This window comes from Bos indicus, chromosome 20, assembly GCF_029378745.1.
Source record: "Bos indicus isolate NIAB-ARS_2022 breed Sahiwal x Tharparkar chromosome 20, NIAB-ARS_B.indTharparkar_mat_pri_1.0, whole genome shotgun sequence".
NCBI lineage: Eukaryota > Metazoa > Chordata > Mammalia > Artiodactyla > Bovidae > Bos > Bos indicus.
In genome coordinates, this window is record NC_091779.1 from 41,446,830 (window position 1) to 41,469,585 (window position 22,756).

A 22,756-nucleotide genomic window follows, 5' to 3' on the forward strand; every position below is an offset into this window, starting at 1 on the left:
TGTGCTAGTTTGGAGAGGCCTGGCTGAGGTCTATCTCGGGGGTCTGAATACAGATTGTAAATTTGCCTTTTATTTCCCTTCTATACTGTACCAGTGAAGGATGTCTTGAGTTGAGTGGAAAGGGCACTTAATTGCTTGGGAGGCAGGGGAAGGACCACAAACAGATTAAACTGTCCACTTGGGGTTGAGACCAAGGTAGCATCACCACCTTTGAATATAACGGCCATTCCTGTGGTTTAAAGAAGGCCACTCCACATGGTCTGAAAGAAACTTCCTTACAGTGGGAGGGGCACCGTTTTTCAATAGGTCATTTTACTTTCAGTTAAACAGGAAAACGAGCCCATACTGGAATCACCTGGGAACTGTAAAAAGATACTGGGACCCTATCCCTCACCCTCAGAGTTGGACTTAATTGACCTGGGGATTTCCTGGCATCAGGATTTAAAAAAGCTTCCTAGGCACCTCTAACATCAAGCCCGAGTGGGCTGCAGTCAGTGCTTGATAAGGCATAATCACCTTATCATGGGTAAAGCATATCAGATCTGGTAGAGCCCTGGGCAGGGGGATCTTGAAGAATAGGAATACGAAGAAATAAATTTATGCCCTGAATGTGCGTGTAGTTTGGTAACTCTATTAAAGCTGGTTCAAGGCCAGATGCCCTGAAGCTGCTATAGGAATACTTAATGATTATAAATTTCAGGACAGCCTTCTGTATCTGAGTTCCTGAGTCTTACAAACTCTGAAAGCTATTAGGACCGAGTGCCCGGTGGTTTCCTTTGACAGCTTAAGTTTCCAGGATTCCACTGAAAATACACCAAATAAGGAATTCCCTGGTGGTCCAGTGGTTAAGACTGAGCGCTTTCACTCCCAGAGCCAGGGTTCAATCCCTGGTCAGAGAACTAAGATCTCACAAGCCATGTGGCCCAAAAGAGAAAAACACAAAGTACACCAAACAGCTGAGACAGTACAAGAGCAAAGGTTAAGCATGACATGATCTGATAAGTAAGGTATTTGCCGGTACTGGGAAGGGCTTCGGTTTTCTAGAAGAATAAGAGCAAGACAGTGGAGCAGAGGGAAGGCTACGAACACGCCCAACACTGCGGAGGCATCTGGACAGGAAGAGTTTCTTGTTCAGAGGAATCAGTGCTGTTCTTGCCAAAACCATCACAAATAGCTCAGGCCACTGCAGTTGCTGAACTGATTTCTTACCTGTTCCAGGCTCCAGGGGGCTGGTCTTTCTGGACACCAAGCCCTTCCCGTTGGCTGTGGGAGGCTCCTGCCGGCTGGAGGGCCTGGGCTGATCACTCCCTTTCTTGATGACCATGAGGACATCTTTGTGCAACTGTGCCTGGTGCAGAGCCTTCAGCACGTCCCCGTGGGCTAAGCCAGCCAGTGAGGCACCGTTGAGGGACAGCAGGAAATCCCCTCGGCTCACAGTCCCTTCCTGAGAAGCCGCCCCCTGAGAAAACACCCTGTGGACCTGCGACGAGGAGAGGGCAGAGCCAAATAAGTTTCTGACGGCAAGTTTTCCATGCGATACCAACACTCGGTTTACCGAAAACATTCCATGTGAGAAACAGGATTAATAATAGCAGCAGCACCTCAATACAGTTTCACTCTTATTCTTGCTAGCGCCTAAAATGGGCCTTGGTGCTCCATGTGCATGCCCAATCACTTCAGTCATGTCCAGCTCTTTTGTGACCCCATGGACTGGCTCCTCTGTCCATGGGATTCTCAAGGCAAGAATACTGGTGCTCCATGGGGCAATAAGAAAAAAGATGAACAGAACCGGGTCTCGCCCAAGGAAGCTGACCTCCCTAATGATTTCAGAGGCTTCTTGAGTGATATAAAATGTAATCTTGAGAAAGAACTGATTTATAAGCAAATGCAAGCTTTGGTCCATTAGTTCTAAGGTCCATCTTAAACCAGTGAAAGGTTTAGGTGAATATGAAAATGTGGACAACTGTATGTGTAGCATCATCGTAGGTCACTCGCTGTGTGTCAGAAGCGCCTGTGTTTGTCAACGAAAACGTTCCGTACCACTTTCCCCACTTTGGTTTGGTGACGGGACACCCCCCTCCACCCCGCCCCGCATTCTTTGAACCGACTGCTATGAATTCTGTGCTGATTAAGTTCTCAGGCTGCTGCAGGACTGACCCGACAGCATCCCGACACTGTCACTTACCACAATTGATTTTGGCTGCACATCTGTCCCTCCTGCCACACTGAATCCCAGACCTGAGCCTTCTTTTTTATTCAAGACTATGAAGCAAATATCTTCTTTGTTCTGGTGAAAAGAAACAGAAACCAATGTATTTCCTGTGCCAGAGTAAGGAAGTTTTGAACACATCCCCCCACAGTACTGCGGAGCTCGTCATTGCTCACCCTGATGGTTAGGTGCTTCCACACAGTGTTGGGACCAGGGCCCATCTCAAATACCCTGCATTCCTCCTGGGTGGTGCTTAACGCAGTTTCAAGGGTCCATCTTACAGCTCTAGGACCACTGGGAAGGTCTCATGAACCAGGATGGGGGCAGGGACACAGGACACTGAGAAGCCATTCTCAGCAGCAGATGGTGTGTTCCCAAATCTGATCATAGCACATAACTCAATCATGAAAGGATTTCTTTACAGTTTTCTCAGTCTACAATTGAGCAAAGCCCGTGTTGTCAGTAGCAGAAGTATAGGTGCCAAGACAGGATAAGAGCACACTGAAGCCGTAAGTTTTACACCCCCTCAACCCACCATGTTCAGCTCATTGGATTTTAGGTACAATGAATGAACTGGTAGTTAAAAAGCACAAAGTATTTTGAAAAATGGAAAGTACATATAAAACTGTCAACTCACTGGGACTAGAACATTCTTAGTAACTGAGTCCTAGGTTTAAATAACAGAAGATGTTCCTGTGTTTTAAGCATCAATTGAAAGGTACCTTGGAATAAAGATTTTAAAATTATCTGGGCTAATTATTCTGAATTTTGACTTCCTTCGACTTTCTTTGCCCACATGCTAGATATGATTCAGCATCATTTTAAAGAGCTGTGGTGCTAGGTTTCCCTTGAAGTAATCGATTTATAATCCATCAATTCAAGGTGTTCTCAAGCTCAGCAACAGAAAAAGAATTTAATAATAACCAGGCTGGCTGCAACAGAGAAAGTGAAAATGTTGAAAGAAAACCACCTCTTTGTTTTGCTGGGAAAAGAAACCAATGTTTAAAAAAACAATGTTTAGTATGAGTTCTAAAGAGTAATCCCAAGCATTTTTACACCACTCTAAAGAGGTTCATTCAAACCTAAGCTGACACTAGAATATCCAGCAGAACTTTGGGGGGCTGGGATGTTTACTTCATGGGCAAGTTTCAAGCATATATACACTTAGACGCTGGTCACCAGAGAGAAGTGATGATTAGGCTTTCTCACCAAAACAGGAACATGTGGTCTGGGAAATGATCTCTGTGCTGCTTCTGGGAAATGGGATGGTGAACTAGAAATACTGCTCAGATATTTAAATAGCTTATTGGAGCAAAGAAAATATTTAAGAATGCTGGAGAGGGTGTGGAGAAAATGTGGAGATTCCTTAAAAAACTGGAAATAGAACTGCCTTATGATCCAGCAATCCCACTGCTGGGCATACACACTGAGGAAACCAGAAGGGAAAGAGACACGTGTACCCCAATGTTCATCACAGCACTGTTTATAATAGCCAGGACATGGAAGCAACCTAGATGTCCATCAGCAGATGAATGGATAAGAAAGCTGTGGTATTTATACACAATGGAGTATTACTCAGCCATTAAAAAGAATACATTTAAATCAGTTCTAATGAGATGGATGAAACTGGAGCCTATTATACAGAGTGAAGCAAGCCAGAAAGAAAAACACCAATACAGCATACTAACGCATATATATGGAATTTAGAAAGATGGTAACAATAACCCTGTGTACGAGACAGCAAAAGAGACACTGATGTATAGATCAGTCTTATGGACTCTGTGGGAGAGGGAGAGGGTGGGAAGATTTGGGAGAATGCATTGAAACATGTATAATATCATGTATGAAACGAGTCGCCAGTCCAGGTTCAATGCACGATACTGGATGCTTGGGGCTGGTGCACTGGGACGACCCAGAGGGATGGTATGGGGAGGGAGGAGGGAGGAGGGTTCAGGATGGGGAACACACGTATACCTGTGGTGGACTCATTTCGATATTTGGCAAAACTAATACAATATTGTAAAGTTTAAAAATAAAATAAAATTGAAAAGTGGAAAAAAAAAAAAAAAGAATGAGACTCTCCTGCATTCTGGGATATATCACCAAAATTTTAATTTAGTCAAATTTTTTCTTGCTCTAGTTGTTTGTTTGTGGATACAAGTGTGTTAGAGACCGACTGCCAGGCTAAGTGTTGCCTCTCCGAAAAGGTTAGCACAGCATCAGCGAAGCTAGATCGTCCTCAAGAGCTCTCCAAGATCTGCACGTGTTGAAGTGTCAAGACCAGAGCTGTTTCCTGACTCTAAATCTCTCACAGCGCCCTCCAGAGGCCACAGAAAGTCAGCACAACGCCTGCAGATCATATCACTGGACAAAAAGCAAGGTAGTAAACTTCTGAAGATGGCAGAGAAAGCACATCTCTACTCAAAGTTCCTCTTCAAAATTAACTGAAGACAATAAGAAAAAAGGCAAAAGAAAGCTGCATTCTGATCAAAGTCGGGATAATCTTCAACACCTGCGGGTGGTGAATATGGAACCAGGGTGAGGAGGTGAGGGAAGCCAGGAGATGACCCCAGGGTAGCGTTCAGCACGCTGTCCACACCAGAGTCTCTGCTGTGTTTGTGGTCCCTGACAATGTGCCTCTCAAGTGTGTGAGCTTGGTTGAGGCTTTTTGGTTTTCCCCTCTTATCTAATAGTGTAAAACGTCTGGAGCAAAGAGCCTGGCAAAGTATGAACCCACTGAGCCACCCTGATGCAAAATCCAAGAGTAAGGCTTTCATCACTTGTAATAAGTCGACGAAAGAAGTGAGCGGATGGAACAGTCCCTCTTCCTGAAAGTAAAAAATGCTGTATGCCTCAAGATGTTTGCTAACTGCACAGACCAAACCAGGGACAGAGAAGCCAAAGGGAGTAGAAGCTGAAAGGGACTGATGTCTATTCCTCCCCATCTCCTCTCCATTCTGGTTCACTCCATATTAGATGCCAACGTCACATCTGGGTACCCTTCTGGGTAATGTCAGAATTTCTGGAATGGTGTTCTCAGGTGGTATCAGTGACCAGGCATATTACCACTCAAGAAAAATTGTTCATATTTGCTTTTTTTCCTCTGGATAAAAAATATTCATTTATTTGGGTTCAAATCTTAATGAATCCTTCTGAGAAATTAACATGCTTCAGAGAAGTATTCTAAATATGAACCCATGGTTTCTTTTGTTATTGTTTACTGTCACATTCAATTTATTGAAAGACTTGACTTGTAATGACTAATCCGCTTCTTTGAAGGTCTTGTAATTGGGGCCAGGGTGGGACTGTATTAGTCACTAAGTTGTGTCCAACTCTTTGTGACCCTATGGACTGTAGCCCACCAGGCTTCTCTGTCCATGGAATTCTCTGGGCAAGAATACTGGAGTAGGTTGCCATGCCCTTCTCCAGAGGATCTTCCAGACCCAGGGATCAAACCCTGGTCTCCTGCATTGCAGGCAAATTCTTTACCATCTGAGCTACAGGGAAGCCCCAGGGTAGGGCTACACAGCTGTTAACTCTTGTTTCCCCAGCAGGTGGCTCCCTTGACAGGCCGTTATGTCCACTTAGGTGGACAGAGGTACTCGTGGCCATTCCCCCACCGTTCCAACATGCCTAGTCCTGTAGGAAGCACTTGCTGCAGACAAACTCCAGGTGTGGGGGTGGGTGGGGAAGATGGTAACTAGTCACGCCTGGGGGATTAAAACACCAATCTGGCACTGAAAAATTCAACACAAGCAAGCTTCTGAAGCAAGCTGCAAGCAATCGAGACATATCAGAATGAGCTGCTGAACTTGCCACATGGGACTTGGGAGAAGGGCTCTCCCGGGTCCTCTAAAGCTTGTGGCACATGCCTGAGCACTGAGGTGGCAGCAGTCCAATCTTCCTGTGTTTTCTGTTCAGTTCAGTTCAGTCGCTCAGTCGTGTCCGACTCTTTGTGTTTTCTGTAGTTTTTTTTTTTTTTTTATCCCCAAACTCTAAACTTTTTATTTTGTACTGAGGTATCGTCGATTAATAATGTGGTAGTTTCAGGTGAACAGCAAAGGGACTCAGTCCTACGCACACAGGGATGCACTCTCCCTGTTTTTTCTATTTCACTCACCTCTGATTGTGCTTTCGCTTCCTGAATGAGAGTGAGGACAGTAGATCTTGACCCCACTGACGACAGAATGGACTGCAGTCTTTGCTGATCCCCTGCTGAGACCAGGAGTTGTTGCAAACTAAATAATATAAACATATTGGAAGAATGTTAAAGAAAAAAACTTCTCCACTGTACTAGGATGCATTAAGAATGATCTCCTTTCTACCACATTGCAGGCATTTTCTGATTTTCATGCTCTCTTTTGGTCACAACTCCATTTCAAACTGCTTGAAGAAGCTCAAACGCTCAACAGGAATTTCATTCACTGCCAACAGCAGTGGGAATTCCTATGGATTCTAGGATCCCTCCAAGATGTTAGGCGACCAATACTGAACTTGAACAGAAAATTTCAGACAAATATTCTGTAGCCTCCAGTGAAATATTTTAAAACATACTAGAAGTTTCCTATTTGACTTCAATTTGACTTCAGTCACTTTGAAAGGTTCTAATCCTCCCCCAGTGGTCCTGTTTCCTTATCCCACCATCTCTCGCTCTGTCTCGCTCGCTTGCTCTCTTACTCTGTGGTTTTGCTAAGTGCCCTGTCCTACAAAAGCCTCTCTTTAGAGCAACAATTTGGGAAACACTTTTCCCTGCAGGCACTTTATTTTTCCAATACTAATATTTAAAAAAAAAACAAAAACAAAAACTGGAGGCTGGAATAGAAAAAGGATGTTAGTGGGATTTATTCAGTGTAATCTGAATAAAGTCTGTCATTTAGCCAATCGTGTGTTTTTCAATGTTAACTTCTGACAAACAGGCCATGGTTATGTAAGATGTTAACTTGAGGAGCAGCCAGGTGAGATGTACATGGGAAGTTTGCACTATTTTTGCAACTTTTCTAAAAGTCTAGAACTCATCCATTAAAAAAAAATTACATACAAGGGGAAGAGCGGACACTTACTTAACTGACCAACTTCTTCCGGAAGGCAGATCCTGGGCGGTCTCACCCACATCGTGGGCTGAACTGGGTGCTCTGGGGTCAGTGGCTTTGGGACAGGCCCTTTCTGCCCCATCCTTGGGGCATGAAAGGGCCGTGGACCCAGCGAGGCCCCCAGCAGGGGAGCCAAGTGACCTCCGGGGGACGATTTCCAGCTCAGTTTTGAAGAGCACGGCGGATGGCCCTGCCGAGAAGTCCTCGCTGCAGAGCTTGTCCAAGTCGGGCATGCTCAGGGCTCTCAGCTCCTGGAGCTTCGAGCGGGACAGAGGTGAGGCCTGCGTGTGACGCACCGAGGACTTGTTCCTCTTGGCGGGAGAGGCGGGGGTTGCGGTCGGGGCAGGGATGCCCGAAGGACCAGGTGGTCTCTTGGGGTCTGAGTCAGCGCCCTTGTTACGGGCATCTGCTGGGGTCTGCCGGGAGACGGTCAGCGTCATGCTGGACGGGGACTTGGTCATCGGGGGGACGACAGTGGTGGCTTCACCTTGGCTTTCGCTGCAGGAACTCAGGCTACGTCTCAGCGACCTTGCTGTTGGGTCACTGGAGTGGCTGAGGGGCCCAGAAACCACGCTGCCGGACGACCGTCTCCCAATGGGAGGCTTGGAGCTCACTGACAAGAAGGAGGAGGCCCCAGCCTTGGCTGCGGGCCGGTCAGAGTGGGCCAGGTTCTCGAAAGACTTGATCCTCTGCTTCACAGAGAAAAAGGAGGTGGCTTCGTGGGGCCAGTTCTGTGGGGAGTAGTGATGTCTCCTGGTGACGGTGACTCTGTCTGTGAGCTGGCAGCTGGTTTCCTGGGCGGACAGGACATCCGCTTCGTCTGTCGTCGGAAGGTTCCCCGAAGTCTCCAGCAAGGGCTTTACACTGTATACACCCTGCCCATTAGCCAGGCTGAGAACAGCACCTCTAGACGCCTTGGCCTCGAGGAGGCCCCCGCTGGTGCCAGGGATCTGGCCGTCCCGAGGGGTGCGCCCTGGGCTCTGTGGGGTATGGCCCTCCCGGCCGAAATGACTGGAGAACTGGGCCGGCATGGAGTAGGTCCTGGTCGCTGGCCTTGGCGTGAAGTAGGGATGATCGTCCAGCACTGGGCCCACTGGTGGGCCATTCCTGGGCACCCCCAGGGGGTTGCCCATCTGGCCAGGATCGGCCTTTCTAGCTAGCAGCTGCGGGGAGGAAGAGGAGGAGAGTCTTGCCAGGCTGACGGATCGCTGCTGCGCTTCCAGCTCCACCTGGGAGACCCGGGTTGGGAGGAAGGACGGGTGGTTTGGGGAGGACTCCCCTGGCTGGTGACAGAGCCCAGCCTCACTCTCCTCCTGATGGCTGCTCTGGGACAAGAGCCCCCCCTGCCTGTCCCTCTCAGCCAGTATGTCACCACATGTGCTCTTTGGGATCTCAATGATTTTCAGCTGCTTGGTTCTTTCAAGAGGCTCACCGGCAATTATTTTGCTTCTTTTGTCACCAGTCACCCCTGGCAGGGCTGCTTCTGCTGCAGAGTCTGTTTGGCTGGACAGGGACCACTCACCCTGCCCAGGAGTGGGGACCTCCAGCTTGCCGGCTACCGTGGACGTGCCACTCCTCAGTGCTGCGGGACTTGCTGGCCCCGGGGATGCCAGGGGAGCCCTGCTCTCTGGACCACACTTGGGAGGGCTAGGGGCAGCCGGGAAGCCTCGGTCGGGTTCCGCGTGCACAGCCGGGTGGAGCCTACCACACCCACCTTGCTCAGGAAGGGTCTTGGGGGTGGTCACGGGCGAAACAAACATCCTGATGCTCGAGTCGGATGCCGAGGGCTTCAGGGAGCCCGGGGTCCCAGGGGGCAGCTTGCCCTCCACACACTGGGGAGACTGAGGGGCGGCTGCGGCAGTCTTGTCCAGTTCTTCGTGGTCAGCTGTGTGGAACCGGTGCGACGCCACCTTAGAAAGCATTTTGTGGGAGGCCTGGGGTGAGACAAGGGCCTTCCTGTGCTCTGTGCTGCCAGTCTTCCCCGTGTGAGCAGCCGGGACCTCGGAACTGACTTTGCTTTTGCTTTTGATGCTCAGTCTCTTCAGCTTAGGACCAGCTTTGGGTTTCTGACAGTTACTCAAAAGGGTTTCCACAGAACTTTTCCTAGGCAAGTCTTTATTCTCCAGATTCAGCCGAGGAGGGGGGCTATCTGGCACAGGCACCCCCTTCTTGTGGCTTGAGCTCAGCACCTGGGCCTTGGGGTCGGGACTTCTGGCCAGCAGCGTGGATTGTTCCATTTCAGTTTTGCTCTGCGGATGCGTCCCGTGGTTGTTCTTATTTATCTCTCTAAACCAGGCCATGAGGGGCCGCCTGGAGATGGCTTTTGGCTTTGGCAACAAGTCCTCTGGGCCTTGACCTCCGGAGATGTGCAGGTTTCCCAGAGCTGAGTCTCCATTCTTGGGGACACACGCCCTGAAGGAGGCTTGGTTTTCAGCAGTGTGAACATCTATTTCTTGTTTCTCAGGTGGGGCCTTGTCATCCAAATGGTCATACTCCAAACCATTCACCACGTTAGGAGAACCAAGGGTACCCGGGGAGCTGGGGATAGGCCTGGTACCCGGAGGAGGCTGGGTGGCTTCCCCAGAGTCCTCTTCACTCGGGGACCTGTGGTCTTGAGAGACCCTTGCATCCTCAGGCGGCTCCGCCTCCTGAGAGCTCACGTCTGATAGAGGAGGAGGTGGCTGCGGAGGGGTGGAGGTGCCTGGCACGAAGCGGGCTGTGTGGCCTGCTTCTGCCCCCACCTGGCTCAGGGCTCCATCCTTTGGTGGCAGGGCTGTGGCAAGGGCAGGGCAAGCGGCCACCCGGGCAGGAGCAAGGGCAGTGGCTGAGGGCCGATCGGGGGAGCCATCCGTGGAACAGATTTCCACCTGCTCCTCCTCGGACTCCGTTGCGTCTCCCTTGTGAGAAGGCTCAGGAGGACGAGGATGAGGAGGGGACCAGCTGTCCCGGGGGGGAGCTCGCGGGGCTTCAGTGAATGACTCGGGGTCTGAGGATGAGTCTTCCACGTCCCCGTACATGGACGAGAGGGACACAGATGGCTCGGTGCTGTCGCCCAGGCCTGACAGCGAGGTGCTGTCTTCGTGGAGACTGCTGAGATTCCTAGAGTAGTTGCTCAGAAAGCTTTTGTTCACAGTAAAATGTCTGTCGGGATTGATGGAATCCAAAACTGAAGGCTGGCCGGCCCACTGAGGGGGAGGGGCTGGACCAGCCGCCCCGGGCCTCCTTGGGGCAGGGGTTGGACTCCCCGAGGCTAGCTGTGGCCCCTGGGCAGCCTGCTCTCTGCTCAGCCGGTCCCCTTTCCCAGGGGAGGGAAGTCTTGCTCCGGAGACATCCGGTTCCACCAGGAGCCTGTCGATGTCTGTCACTGGGCAGCGCCCGTTCCCTCCAGGGCAGCCGGGCCCCGAGGCACCCCCACATGCCTCCTGGGCCTTGTCACTCAGCGATGGCAGGGCCAGGCCAGCCTGCGGGGCGCTGGTAGACCCTGAGTCTGTTCCCTGGGGCAGAGCTGACCCCTGGCAGTTTTCAGGGGCAAGGACTGCTGAGGTTTGTGGAGCCTTGGCATGGTGACCCAGAACCCTCTCTTGGCTCTTCTCCCCGGACATGAGGTCTTGTGGCAGCCCAGCACCAGTCGAAGGTGCCCCCTCAGCCATGGGTCCTGCTCCCCTGGGGGTCGCTGCCTTCCGGGCAGCGCAGGGCGAGCTGGCGTTGGGAGCTGCTCTCATCTCACGGAGGTCAGGACGAGCCATTGCCATTGTCCCCGGGGATGTGCTGTCCTCAGACTTGGGGATCCTGGGTGATTCTGGCCCTCCGGGGTCCTCAGGTCGCCTCGCTGGCTCTGTGTCCACTGAGGTCTGGCTGGGGTCAGGGTGAGCCGCCTCCTTCTGCCCTGGGGAAGGGAGAGGGTCTGGGGAGCCATCTGGTCCTGGGTGGAGAATAAAAAAAAAAGATTGGAGTGGTGGGGGAGACACAGGGTGAAAGGTTAGAAAACAGAAAACTTCAATGAAAACAAGTGAAAATTGTAAACAGTCTCAATTTTTTTGTCTTTTTTAGAAAGACATCCCACAGCTTAAATGTAGGCCTGTTTTAGTCTCTAAAATTATAGAGTGCTCACATCGAACAAATACCACTGTGCTTTAGAGGCTCTAAAATAACTCAGCATGGACGGCAGGAGGACCTCTGCCTCTGCCCTTTCTAGTTATTTATAAGGACAAGGGGACACCAGAAATCCTGCACTTGGGTTTCTGTACACCATCCACCCTCTGATGGCAAAAGCCACAGGAGTCAGCGGGCTGTTCTATTTGATTCCTTAGCTTGGGGTGATTCTGCAGTCAACTCAGTCCCCCGCAGACTACATGGGGGTTTAGGCTCATGCCTTGGATTAGGAGTCACAGGGTAAAGTGAAACAGTCCCAGCAAGGAACTCGAGGGACGAGAGGAGGCTGATTCATGCAGACGCATGGAATGCTCCAGACATATGGAAGCCTGCCCTGTCCTCCAGCATGTCCTGACCAGGGTCAGGGGTGTGGGAGACTGAGGAGGTCAGATTATCCCAGGAAGTGGAGACAGAGGGCTGCTGGACTTAAGTGGGATTCTGGGGGCACATCTGGAACGGAAGCCAAGGAGGAGGAGAAAGGCAAGGAAGGAAAGGGGATCAAAGCAGAGAAGCCAGAGAGAGCGTGACCTCTCCGAGGTGCAGGGACAGATGCCGCCTGCCTGGAAGTGAAGTCCCTCCACGTGCTGGGTCTGGAGAGCCACTCTGTCCTGGAGGCTCCTCCTCAAAAAGCCTGCACACGTGTGGGTTAGTCTGTCTACTTCTGGCACATGGCATCTTACAATAGGTGGGGGAACAGGCAGAAAAAAGAACATTAGATTTGCATTTCCTTATGAGCCCTGGGTTTGAGTGAGGGTAGAGCAAAAGCCTCAGTCACAATGAAAGTTTTGCTTAGAAGCGTGTCTCCCCCAGATGTTACAGTCACTCTGCATCGCCCATGCCAGTCACCTTAACTGCATATGGCTTTCCCCCGAAGTTCCTAGATCAGTAATTAGGAGCTAGTAGCACTTGGCGCTGTGCTCAGAGTTTCTTGTGGGCTTCATTTCCCTCCCAACACTGTGACCGCCCGCACTGGAATGGCGGGGAAGTGAGGCGCAGGGTGGTAAGCAGCATATGCAGGGTCAGAGAGTTCATGGCCAGGGCTCCCCCCAGGATGTGGACTCCACAGCTCACGCAGTTATCTAAGCCCTGACCACATGGCCTCTGTGGAGACCACCCAGCAACAAGACCGGTTCATCAGGATACCCACGGAGACCTGACACAACCTCCCCAGGTCCCCACGGAAGGCCAGGGGCACCACAGACTCACACCCATGGCCTCCTTTCTTCTGCTCAATTTTCTTTTTTAAAACTTTTTATTTTGTATCGGAGTATAGCCAATTAACAATGTTGTAATGGTTTCAGGTGGACAGCAAAGGGACTCAGCCATACATATACATGGATCCATTCTCCCCCAAACTCCCCTCCCATCCAGGCTGCCACATGACATTGAGCAGAGTTCCCTGTGCTCTGCAGTAGGACTGTGGTGCTTATCCATTTTAAATACAGTGGGCAGTGTGTACTTGTCCATCCCACACACCCTAACTATCTCTTCTCCCTGTCGTTCCCTCCAGCAACAGTGATCTGCTGAATCTTTTCAATTCCCTTCAGTATGACTTTCCTGTTTCTGCTGGTGCCAACTAGGAGGCTTCCCTGGTGGCTCAGATGATAAAGAATCTGTCTGTACCACAGGAGACCCGAGTTTGATTCCTAGGTCAGGAAGATCCCCTAGAGAAGGGAATGGCAACCCACTCCAGTATTTTTGCTTGGAAAATCCCATGGAGAGGAGCCTGGTGGGCTATGGTCCATGGGTTCACAGAGCTGGACACGACTGAGTGACTAAGCATGCGCAGATGCTGGTGCCAGCTACAGGGAAAAGCAGCAGCAAAAGGAAGGGATGTGTGTCTGTTTTTCAGATTGATTCATGCGCTGAGCAAACCCTAAAATTTTGTTAGCAATTTGGCTTTTGTGCAAAGTGTGTAATGCAAAAAGGTTTTACTGATGGAGATTAAATTACATGGAAGCAGTCCATGATGTCACCTTTCAAAATATTCCTTCACTTGGAAAGCCCCCAAACGCCCAACAATGGGAAGCATACTGGCTCAATTATGGCGCCTTATGGGGTAGAAGGCCCAGCAGCCTTTACAACTGATGTCATGGGTGCAGAAGAATGTGGAGGGCCTGGTGCAGCTTCCTAACCAGAGCAGGTTACAGGTGTGCTGATAACCTGACTTAGGGTTAGTGCTGAGGGTGGCCTGCTGGGGCCAGCACCAGCCACACAGGCCTGGGAGCATCTTGCTGACCTCTTCAGGCTCCTCAGCTATTCTATAGATGCAATATATCAGAATTATTTATTTTTTACTTCTCAGTGGAGGCTTTTCCTGCCATTTTTCAGTACATTTGGTTTCACATAAACAGAGTGTTGAGTTTCTGAAGGCAGGATATTCCTGTTTCATATTGTTCCTCATTCACTAAGGTACATGTCACAAAATGAGTAAAGGCTGGAGACTAGCTGAAGACAGATACCCATGAACTCAGGCCCAGTGATCTAGTAAAGTTGTTAAATGCAGGTAGCTTTTATCACTAGCCTATGAAGATCTCTCTGCCTTAAAATTTTCCCCATATAACATTTTTATTAGTTAACTTCTACTCTCCCGTTCTAAAGCTTAGTAAGTGATAAAATAATCTTACCTGTCCCGGGTTGCTGCCCCTGCTTGGATGTCGCTGCAGGTGGGTTCTCTGTAGGGTGGCTGGCATCTGGGTGGGGCAGGGCACCGCCTGGTCCCCACTCAGTGGGGACTCGTCCATCCCCGACGGACGGCTTGTCCAGAGATTCCTGGCACAAGGACAACTGTGAGTCACTGTTAAAGGCTTTCAGGGTTCTCTGCATCCTAATACATCACATACAGAGGAGAGCTGGTTTGGGAAAATTCAAGGAGCCCTGGACCAGAAGCCACAAGACCCAGATTCTGGGTTTAAGGTCCAACTAGAAATGTCATGGCCTTGTCACTCTTCCTAAGCATTCAATTTAAGATGTGGGTGATAAGTAGTAGCAGTGATGTTAGTAGCTCAGTTGTGTCTGACTCTTAGCGACCTCATGGACTGCAGCCTACCAGGCTCCTCCGTCCATGGGATTTTCCAGGCAAGAGTACTGGAGTGGGTTGCCATTGCCTTCTCTGCCAGGGTGATTAGGAAAAGGCAAATGAAAACCACAATGAGATAGCATCTCAACCCCCTCAGGATGGCTTCAATCAAGAAGATTGAAATAATAGAAATAACAAGTGTTGCGGGGCTTGCCTGGTGGCTCAGTGGTAAAGAATCCACTCGCCAAACACAAGAGACATGGGTACGAAACCTGGTCCAGGAAGATCCCACAGGCCACAGAGCAACTGAGCCCATGCACTCCAAAGTCTGTGAGCACTAACTGTGGAGCCCACACGCAGCAACTACTGAAGCCTGCCTGCCCTGGAGCCCGTGTTCCTCAAGAGGAGACGCCACAATGAAAAGCCTGCACGCTACAACTAGAGAGAGCCCAGGGGCAACAGTGAAGACCCATCACAGCCGAAAAATAAATCAGTACATCTTAAAAAAAACCCAACATGCAGCACACAAAAGGCTCTACAGAGGTAAGGCATTATTGCTACACTATGCATTGTGATGCTCAAGACCAAAACCAGCTCATTTTGGCAGTCATGGAGAGAATGAATCTGAATAAATAAAATTAGCATTTAACATTTTAAAACTGTACTTTAGCCGAGCGTCAATTACTTCCTTTCTTCTAATACCTACTAGGAAAATTTTCTCTAAAACAACTTTGCTAAAACATTAAATCAGATTTGACATTTACCCTCTGAGTGAAGGAGTCATAAAGTGGCTCAAAGGTGGCGGCAGAGGAAAGAGGTGAAACAGGTGATCATTTAGCTACTTTTGTTTAAAAAGAAAAAAAATAATTTCGTAAAATGTCAATTATCTGCTTAGGGAACTCAACAGTGTTCAACTCAGTGAATTTTCTATTTACTAATAAGGCATAAGTGTGATATGAAAACAGAAGCATCTGAAAGTCAACAGAGGTAGTGACTGTCCAGCACTATGAATGCAGCACGTGCCACTCAACTGTACACTTTAAAATGCTTTGGTGTTCAGTTGCTAAGTCATGTCCAACTCTTTGCGACCCCATGGACCGCAGCATGCCAGACTTCCCTTTCCTATACTAACGTTATGTTAAGTGAATTTCATCTCAATTTTAAAAAGTATTAATAAAAACATTAAGAGACAATCATTTTCCAAAATAAAAAGTCTCATTTTTTTAAGTTTCCAATATAAAAGGTAAATACTTTATGGGCAATGCATTCAATTTTCTTTCCCATATAGTATAAATAAAATTTGGGAATGAGAAATTTTACAAGAAAAACAACTTCTGTACAAAAATTTTAAAAGGTGCTCAAAGTTCTTACTGAGAATACTAATTCACAATTATGACATTTTAATAGATATAAATTATTATAAAAAAGATATTTGAGTAAAATCCATGATTTGGCTTTATATACTTATTTAACTTATATGCAGAGTACATCATGAGAAATGCTGGGTTGGAAGAAGCACAGGCTGGAATCAAGATTGCTGGATTATTATTGTTATATCAATAACCTCAGATATGCAGATGACACCACCCTTATGGCAGAAAGTGAAGAGGAACTCAAAAGCCTCTTGATGAAAGTGAAAGTGGAGAGTGAAAAAGTTGGCTTAAAGCTCAACATTCAGAAAACAAAGATCATGGCATCTGGTCGCATCACTTCATGGGAAATAGATGGGGAAACAGTGTTAGACTTTATTATTTTGGGCTCCAAAATCACTGCAGATGGTGACTACAGCCATGAAATTAAAAGATGCTTCTTACTCCTCGGAAGGAAAGTTATGACCAATCTAGATAGCATATTGAAAAGCAGAGACATTACTTTGCTAACGAAGGTCGGTCTAGTCAAGGCTATGGTTTTTCCAGTGGTCATTTATGGATGTGAGAGTTGGAGTGGGAAGAAAGCTGAGCGCCGAAGAATTGATGCTTTTGAACTGTGGTGTTGGAGAAGACTCTTGAGAGTCCCTTGGATTGCAAGGAGGTCCAACCAGTCCATCGTAAAGGAGACCAGTCCTAGGTGTTCATTGGAAGGACTGATGCTAAGGGTGAAATTCCAATACTTTTGCCACCTCATGCGAAGTGTTGACTCATTGGAAAAGACCCTGATGCTGGGAAAGATTGAGGGCAGGAGGAGAAGGGGACAACAGAGGATGAGATGGCTGGATGGCATCACCGACTTGATGGACATGAGTTTGAGTGAACTCCGGGAGTTGGTGATGGACAGGGAGGCCTGGCGTGCTGCGGTTCATGGGGTCGCAAAGAGTCAGGCACGACTGAACTGAACTGAGTTATTCAAAATTTGTAATACCCTTAAAAGGAAGAGGTTTATTCATTAGCTGAACATGACATTTTAAAATACATTTCCTAGTTGGAGGTAATAACAATTTTTAGAAGGAGAAAAAAGGTGTATATAAGGTTAAAAACAAACCCTTCTGCTGAGATTAGCTTTTATGACTTGGTATGTTCTGCTTCTTTTTACATGTATTATATGTTTTACAAATCACTTGAAAACACATCTTTATAAATACACGCATAAAAATTGCACTTCACAGATACTGCATGTTTGACAGGTTGACGGTCTGTGACAACCCTGCACTGAGTGGGTATGTTGGTGCCATTTTTCCAACAGCATTTATTCACTTCCATCATATTTTGGTATTTCTCACAATATCTTACATTTTTTCATTGTTACATTTGTTATGGTGATCTGTGATGTTACTGTTGCAAAAAGATATATAATTCAACTAAGGCTCAGATAGCTAACACTTTTTAATAATAAAATATTTTTGAATTAAGGTATGTACATTATTTTTAGAGACATAATGCTATTGCACAATTAATAGACTCCAGTATCCTGTAAACGTAACTTTTATATGCACTGGGAAGCCAAACACTTGACTGACGTTATTGCGACATCAGCTTGATTGCAGTGGTCTGGAACCAAACCTGCATTATCTCAGAGGCATGCCTGGACAGCCTTATAAGGCATCTCAGATTGTCCGCTCTGAGTAAAAGTATTTATGTTGAAGAGACTAAATAATGTTTGTTTCTCTTACCCTCTCCTTGCTAAAGTGGAGGTATACTAAATTTTTTTTTTTTAAATGTGCAATTTGATATTCTGGTCCATTCTAACATACTGGTAAACAAATAGAAACATAAACAATATTAACTTGCATTTACTGTGGTACATTATATGTTTCTCAGTGAATGCATGCCCATTACTTCATGTGATACAACAAGGGTAGGAGTAGCTGTAATTATACATCATCACCATGGGAAGTCTGAAAAAATAAGGATCAAGCAGAACCTTGACCGCCAGACATAACCACTGTTAACCTGTATTTGACGGTCACCCTGACTGTGTGAGATGATCAGGGAAGAGAGCAACATCCCTATTTTACAGTCCAGACAACTGTGGTTCAGAAAGATCAGTAACTTGGCGAGTTACTGCCTAAGTGACCACCGACTAGTCAGTGGAGAAGCTGGTCCCAGACCCAGGGCTTTCCTGCATCTGCCCGGCACTGCCTTTCCATCATCAACCACAGGCCCCGTGTATGGGAAGAGAGGGATTACATCTTTCGGCCACATGATCTCATGACTCAACACTTAGGCACCTCCCCCCACCAATCTGGTGATATATTACTAGGCTCCCAGGCAGTTAGTGTGTTGAAATGAATGACTGTATTGAAAGATGATTCTCCAATCATTATCCTTTATTTCAGGCAGATTACCTTATGCTTTAGAGCAGCGGTCCCCAACTTTTTTGGCACCGGGGACCAGTTCTGTGGAAGATAATTTTTCCACAGACTAGCGTGGAGGGTGGGTATGGTTTCAGGATGATTCCAAAGGATGACATTTATTGTGCACTTTATTGCTATTATTATTATTACATTAGCTCCACCTCAGATCATCAGGCATTAGATCCTGGAGGTTGGGGACCCCTGCTTTATAGCATGCTCCATACTCATTCATACAAGACTCACTGGATCTCAAGTAACTAAGAAATCAGTTACCTTCTCCACAGTTCCTCCTGGCCGATAACCAGTCACGGTCACTTGGATGGAACTATCCTGGACTTTCAAGTCCGCACCGCATGGGTCACTGGCTCCATCGGTCAGCTGTGCTGATTCTGCGCTGCTAGGCCTGGCCTCAGTCTCAGGCCTCTTGCGGTGTGGGCTGACCCTGGCCACGGGCTTGTGCCTGGACCCCAGGCTGTCATTTTGCTGGAGGGAACTGGGGCTGTCTGTGCTCGCTGGACCCTGGGTGCCTGTCCCGGCTCTGCACTCCAGTTTGGGCGAGCTCCTCGATCCTGACAGTTCCTTTCTCCCCGAGCAGCCAGGGCTACCCTTGGGGGCCTCCGATGGGACCAGCAGGCTGGCTGCATGGGAAAGGGGGTCCCGCACGCCTCCTGGGAGGCTCTCCTGGAAGTCCAGCGAGCTGCCGAGGAGAGGCACTGAGGAGGCCTTGCTGACCAGTGTTTTCTTGGGGTGTTCCTCTCGGTTGATACCTGTGACCTTGGAAGAGGCTGTTGAAACATGTGTAGAGTTGTCCTCTGTCAGCGGCCTGCTGGGACCTGAGAGGGTCCCTGGGAGGGAAATACAGTCGCCTTCGCCATCAAACTCTTCCTCGTCGCTGGCATCGTCATCAGAGCAGCCCACCCTCCTCTGGCGGAGGAGGGGGTTCCGGAGGACCTCTGGGCTCCCGGGAAGACTGGCTTGCCTGGCAATTGTCACCTGCTTGTGGAAGAGCCCGGAGGCCCGTTGGCTTCCAAGAGACACAAGGCTGTTGGCCCTGGCTTTTCCTGGCTCCTTGTGAGCTGCTGGGGTTGGGAGAAGAAAAGTCAAGTGCAATAGCTTTCCATCTGGTATGGTCTTTTAATCTAACCCCCCCTTCTTTACACACGAGCCATTTCCACGTTCACAGATGCCAGGTACACCTTCTGGCCACTGGTCACTAGGCATAAACGACACAGTTTCTTGGGATCTGCTTACAGTGAGAGCCAACTTTCTTCTCTCCTCTGCCTACTGTTTTTTCTTTTTTTTTTTAAACTTAACCTCTGGATTGTTCAACTTACACATGTGTGCTGCCTAGAGACAGAAATGTGTAACTTGTCAACATCCATGATATCTAACACGTTACTGGGTTCAACCTAAACGCTGCTCCAAATACTCCCCGGGGGAGGATGCCCCGGGATCAACGAGTCCTGCACACCTGGGCCTTCTTATCACCTGAAGTCCTTCCTTCATAGGCAGGAGGGAGGCAGGCTTGATTAATGGGCGCGTGAGCTCCGAGAGAGTGGTGAGCTGAAGCCTGAGACTACACATAATTTATAAACTCCAACCTGGGAAGGGAAGGAAGGCGTGGGAGCTCTACAAACTCTTCGCATCTCGTTAAACGTAGTGAAAAATTACACGTGCTTCCGCCTTAGAGCGTTTCTATCAGAGCCTGGAGGAAGCACGTCGGCTGCTCCAAACGAGCTAGACAGGTTCTTGTCTGAGACAGGGGATTTTCTTATTCAGACATTAGAAATGAGCAAAAGGAAACCACACTGGTGGGAGTGAGGAGTCAGTGCAGTTCATATCAGGTCATTATTTCAGATTATACTGAGAAAATAATCAATGAGGTCTTTTTTTAAAAAAAAGTAAAACCCATATGATAACAAATCTGTCTCATACGTTCTAAATCATTCACTCACTGCCTTCTAAAAAGAGTAAGTTTAGGGTCTAGTGAAGAATTTGGTTAGGATTCCCCTAAAACATAAGACCATCAGGTTATCAGGCACGATTCGATGCCACAAATTCCAAGACTACGCTGTGTAAATAGCATCTCAAGGTGGGGGCAGTTTAGCTTTCCAACTTGGGGTACAGACCGTGCACCCAGCCTGTTGACTGTAGAAGTGGGGAGGCTGGTCACTAGGAGTGCACTGAGTTTTCCAAGATCAAACTCTGCCGTTAGTCAGGGTAGAAAGGTGGCTCCTACTCAACCATGGGTGTGGTCTCCAGTCCTCTTTCCGTACCCCAGCACCATGACGTGTAAACCAACGCATCATGGAGTCAGAGAGTCAGGGCTTACGGGAGGTGCTGGGGGGCTCCACGGAGCTGCTGCTGCCGCCGCTCCCTGGAGGGTCCTCGTCCTCGGAGCCGGCCACCATGAAGTCGGACAGCGGGCCTGGGGCGTCGTGAGCAAAGTACTGGGAGAGTTCAGATTCAGAAATCAGGGAGTCCTGTTGAAGAAGGCAGTGCTAGATGAGGAAGATGTGCCAGAGTGGATTATTTTAAATAGTAATTGTGTCCCATCTTCCCGAAAGCACTTTGTTCTCATCTGCGGTCACTCAAAACAGCTGTGATAGTAAACGCCCACCTCCATTTACTTTAGGATCACTAAATTAAACACTGAATGAATTAAAAGGCAATTGCTGCCAGACAATGTTTTTAAGAAATACGTTTTTGGCTGCGATCAGAAAAACCACAGCAGCAATGCATCAACCATCCCAGGAAGAAGACTGGGGGAAGAGATAGGAGGAGGAATGGAATTCCAAGCCACTGGTTCAGCCTACAGATGAAACAACAAAACAGGCGAGTTTGACTCTTGTTCTCTGATCCACTGAGTTTTTGGAACAGCCAGCTAAAAAAGATTCCTTAAAGTTGCAGATGCCCTCCCCAAACTGACCCAGGCCCCTTTTATTAAAAAAAGCAGGGGGCGGGGAGCAGTTATTTTTCAAACTGTAGCTCAGTTCTTTTATTTTGTTGTTTTGTTCTTTTCCTGGATGAATATTTAATAAAAGAAACTCACATTTATATACTTGTTCTCAAATGGACATTTTTGCTGTTTGCTGGGTAAAATGGCCAAGATGACTCATGGGCAGAAATACAGATTGGACCCTATGGTTTGATTTATGGGCTCCAAAACAAAGGTCTGTCTAGTCAAAGCTCTGGTTTTTCCAGTAGTCATGTATGGATGTGAGAGCTGGACTAAAAAGAAAGCTGACTGCCAAAGAATTGATGCTTTTGAACTGTAGTGTTGGAGAAGACTCTTGAGAGTCCCTTGGACAGCAAGGAGATCCAACCAGTCCATCCTAAAGGAAATCCATCCTGAATATTCATTGGAAGGACTGATGCTGAAGCTTAAACTCCAATACTCTGGCCACCTGATGCAAAGAACTGACTCATTTGAAAAGACTCTGATACTGGGAAAGATTGAAGGTGGGAGGAGAAGGGGACAACAGAGGATGAGATGGTTGGATGGCATCACCGACTCAATGGACATGAGTTTGAGTAGGCTCCAGGAATTGGTGATGGACAGGGAAACCTGGCATGCTGCAGTCTATGGGGCTGCAAAGAGTTGGACACAACTGAGCGACTGAACTGAACTGAACCAGTAAAGCAAGGAAGCAAAGTGCCTTTTCTTGACTCACCTTTTTTGCAAAAGAAGGACTCTTCAAGGGGGTACCTGTTGGGGGAAAAATTTACCATACTGTAAAAAAAATGAAGCTCAAATCCTTACAAATAGGCTCACCTTCTTAACAGGAAAAGAAGGAGCCAGACATATTAAACAAAACCCTCTCTGCTCAATAGGCACGGAAGGGCCACGTGTGTGGGAATGGACATGCATGCAGTCTATTGGGTACCTGTCCCACCTCCCAAGATTCTTCTCAAGCTTCAAGCCCCCATATGCTACTGACTCCATGGTGATCCTATTAATAGTTGGAAGTAACTTCCTCTGCATTTCAGAAGAACTTTATACTGCCCATATACCAATTTCCATATGCATACTATAATTTAATTACAAGTGGATGCCTGTTCTCTTCTTCCTTGACTATTTACCTATCACTGATCAGGCCCTGCAGGGCTTAGCACTAGGATCTAGGAAGTGTTCAGTGATATTTGATAAATGGATTGAAGGATGAATGAAGAAAGGAACAGCACTCAAAAAACTCATGAAAGAAAGAGGGAGAGGGCTGAATATCTGTCTTAGTTTTTAGTTGAAGGACAAAAAGACTCAGCATGGAGATTTTAAATTATATTCCATGAGCAAAAAGATTTTGAGTTTAAGGATCATAGCTTAGTAAAATCTTTTATAAATGACTGAGTGAATATATTAGGATTATGAGAGGACAGCCTTCAGGCACTTCAGGAGAATGAGTGAGTTGAATAAAGAGTCCATTATGGCTGTGCCCACTTTCAATATATTAATTATGGATGCAAATAATTAGGGTACTTCTTGGTTGCCAAAAAAC

The 22,756-nt window shown here is 47.8% G+C and overlaps 1 protein-coding gene across 9 annotated transcripts in view; it reads right to left on the reverse strand.

Moving 5' to 3' along the window:
• The window catches only part of PDZD2 (PDZ domain containing 2), a 403,122-nt gene that overhangs the window by 8,433 nt on the left and 371,933 nt on the right, over positions 1–22,756 (reverse strand). For 7 of the 9 annotated variants that reach the window (XM_070774800.1, XM_070774798.1, XM_070774795.1 and 4 more), the window contains 8 exons: positions 21,935–21,969; positions 20,593–20,743; positions 18,534–19,339; positions 14,079–14,223; positions 7,270–11,221; positions 6,330–6,447; positions 2,186–2,287; positions 1,210–1,480 (listed from right to left, as the gene is read on the reverse strand). In XM_070774800.1, the coding sequence (XP_070630901.1) occupies positions 1,210–1,480; positions 2,186–2,287; positions 6,330–6,447; positions 7,270–11,221; positions 14,079–14,223; positions 18,534–19,339; positions 20,593–20,743; positions 21,935–21,969 (5,580 nt within the window). The remainder of the gene's footprint in view (positions 1–1,209; positions 1,481–2,185; positions 2,288–6,329; positions 6,448–7,269; positions 11,222–14,078; positions 14,224–18,533; positions 19,340–20,592; positions 20,744–21,934; positions 21,970–22,756) is intronic. The other 2 variants (XM_070774799.1, XM_070774797.1) reach the window with 1 other exon arrangement.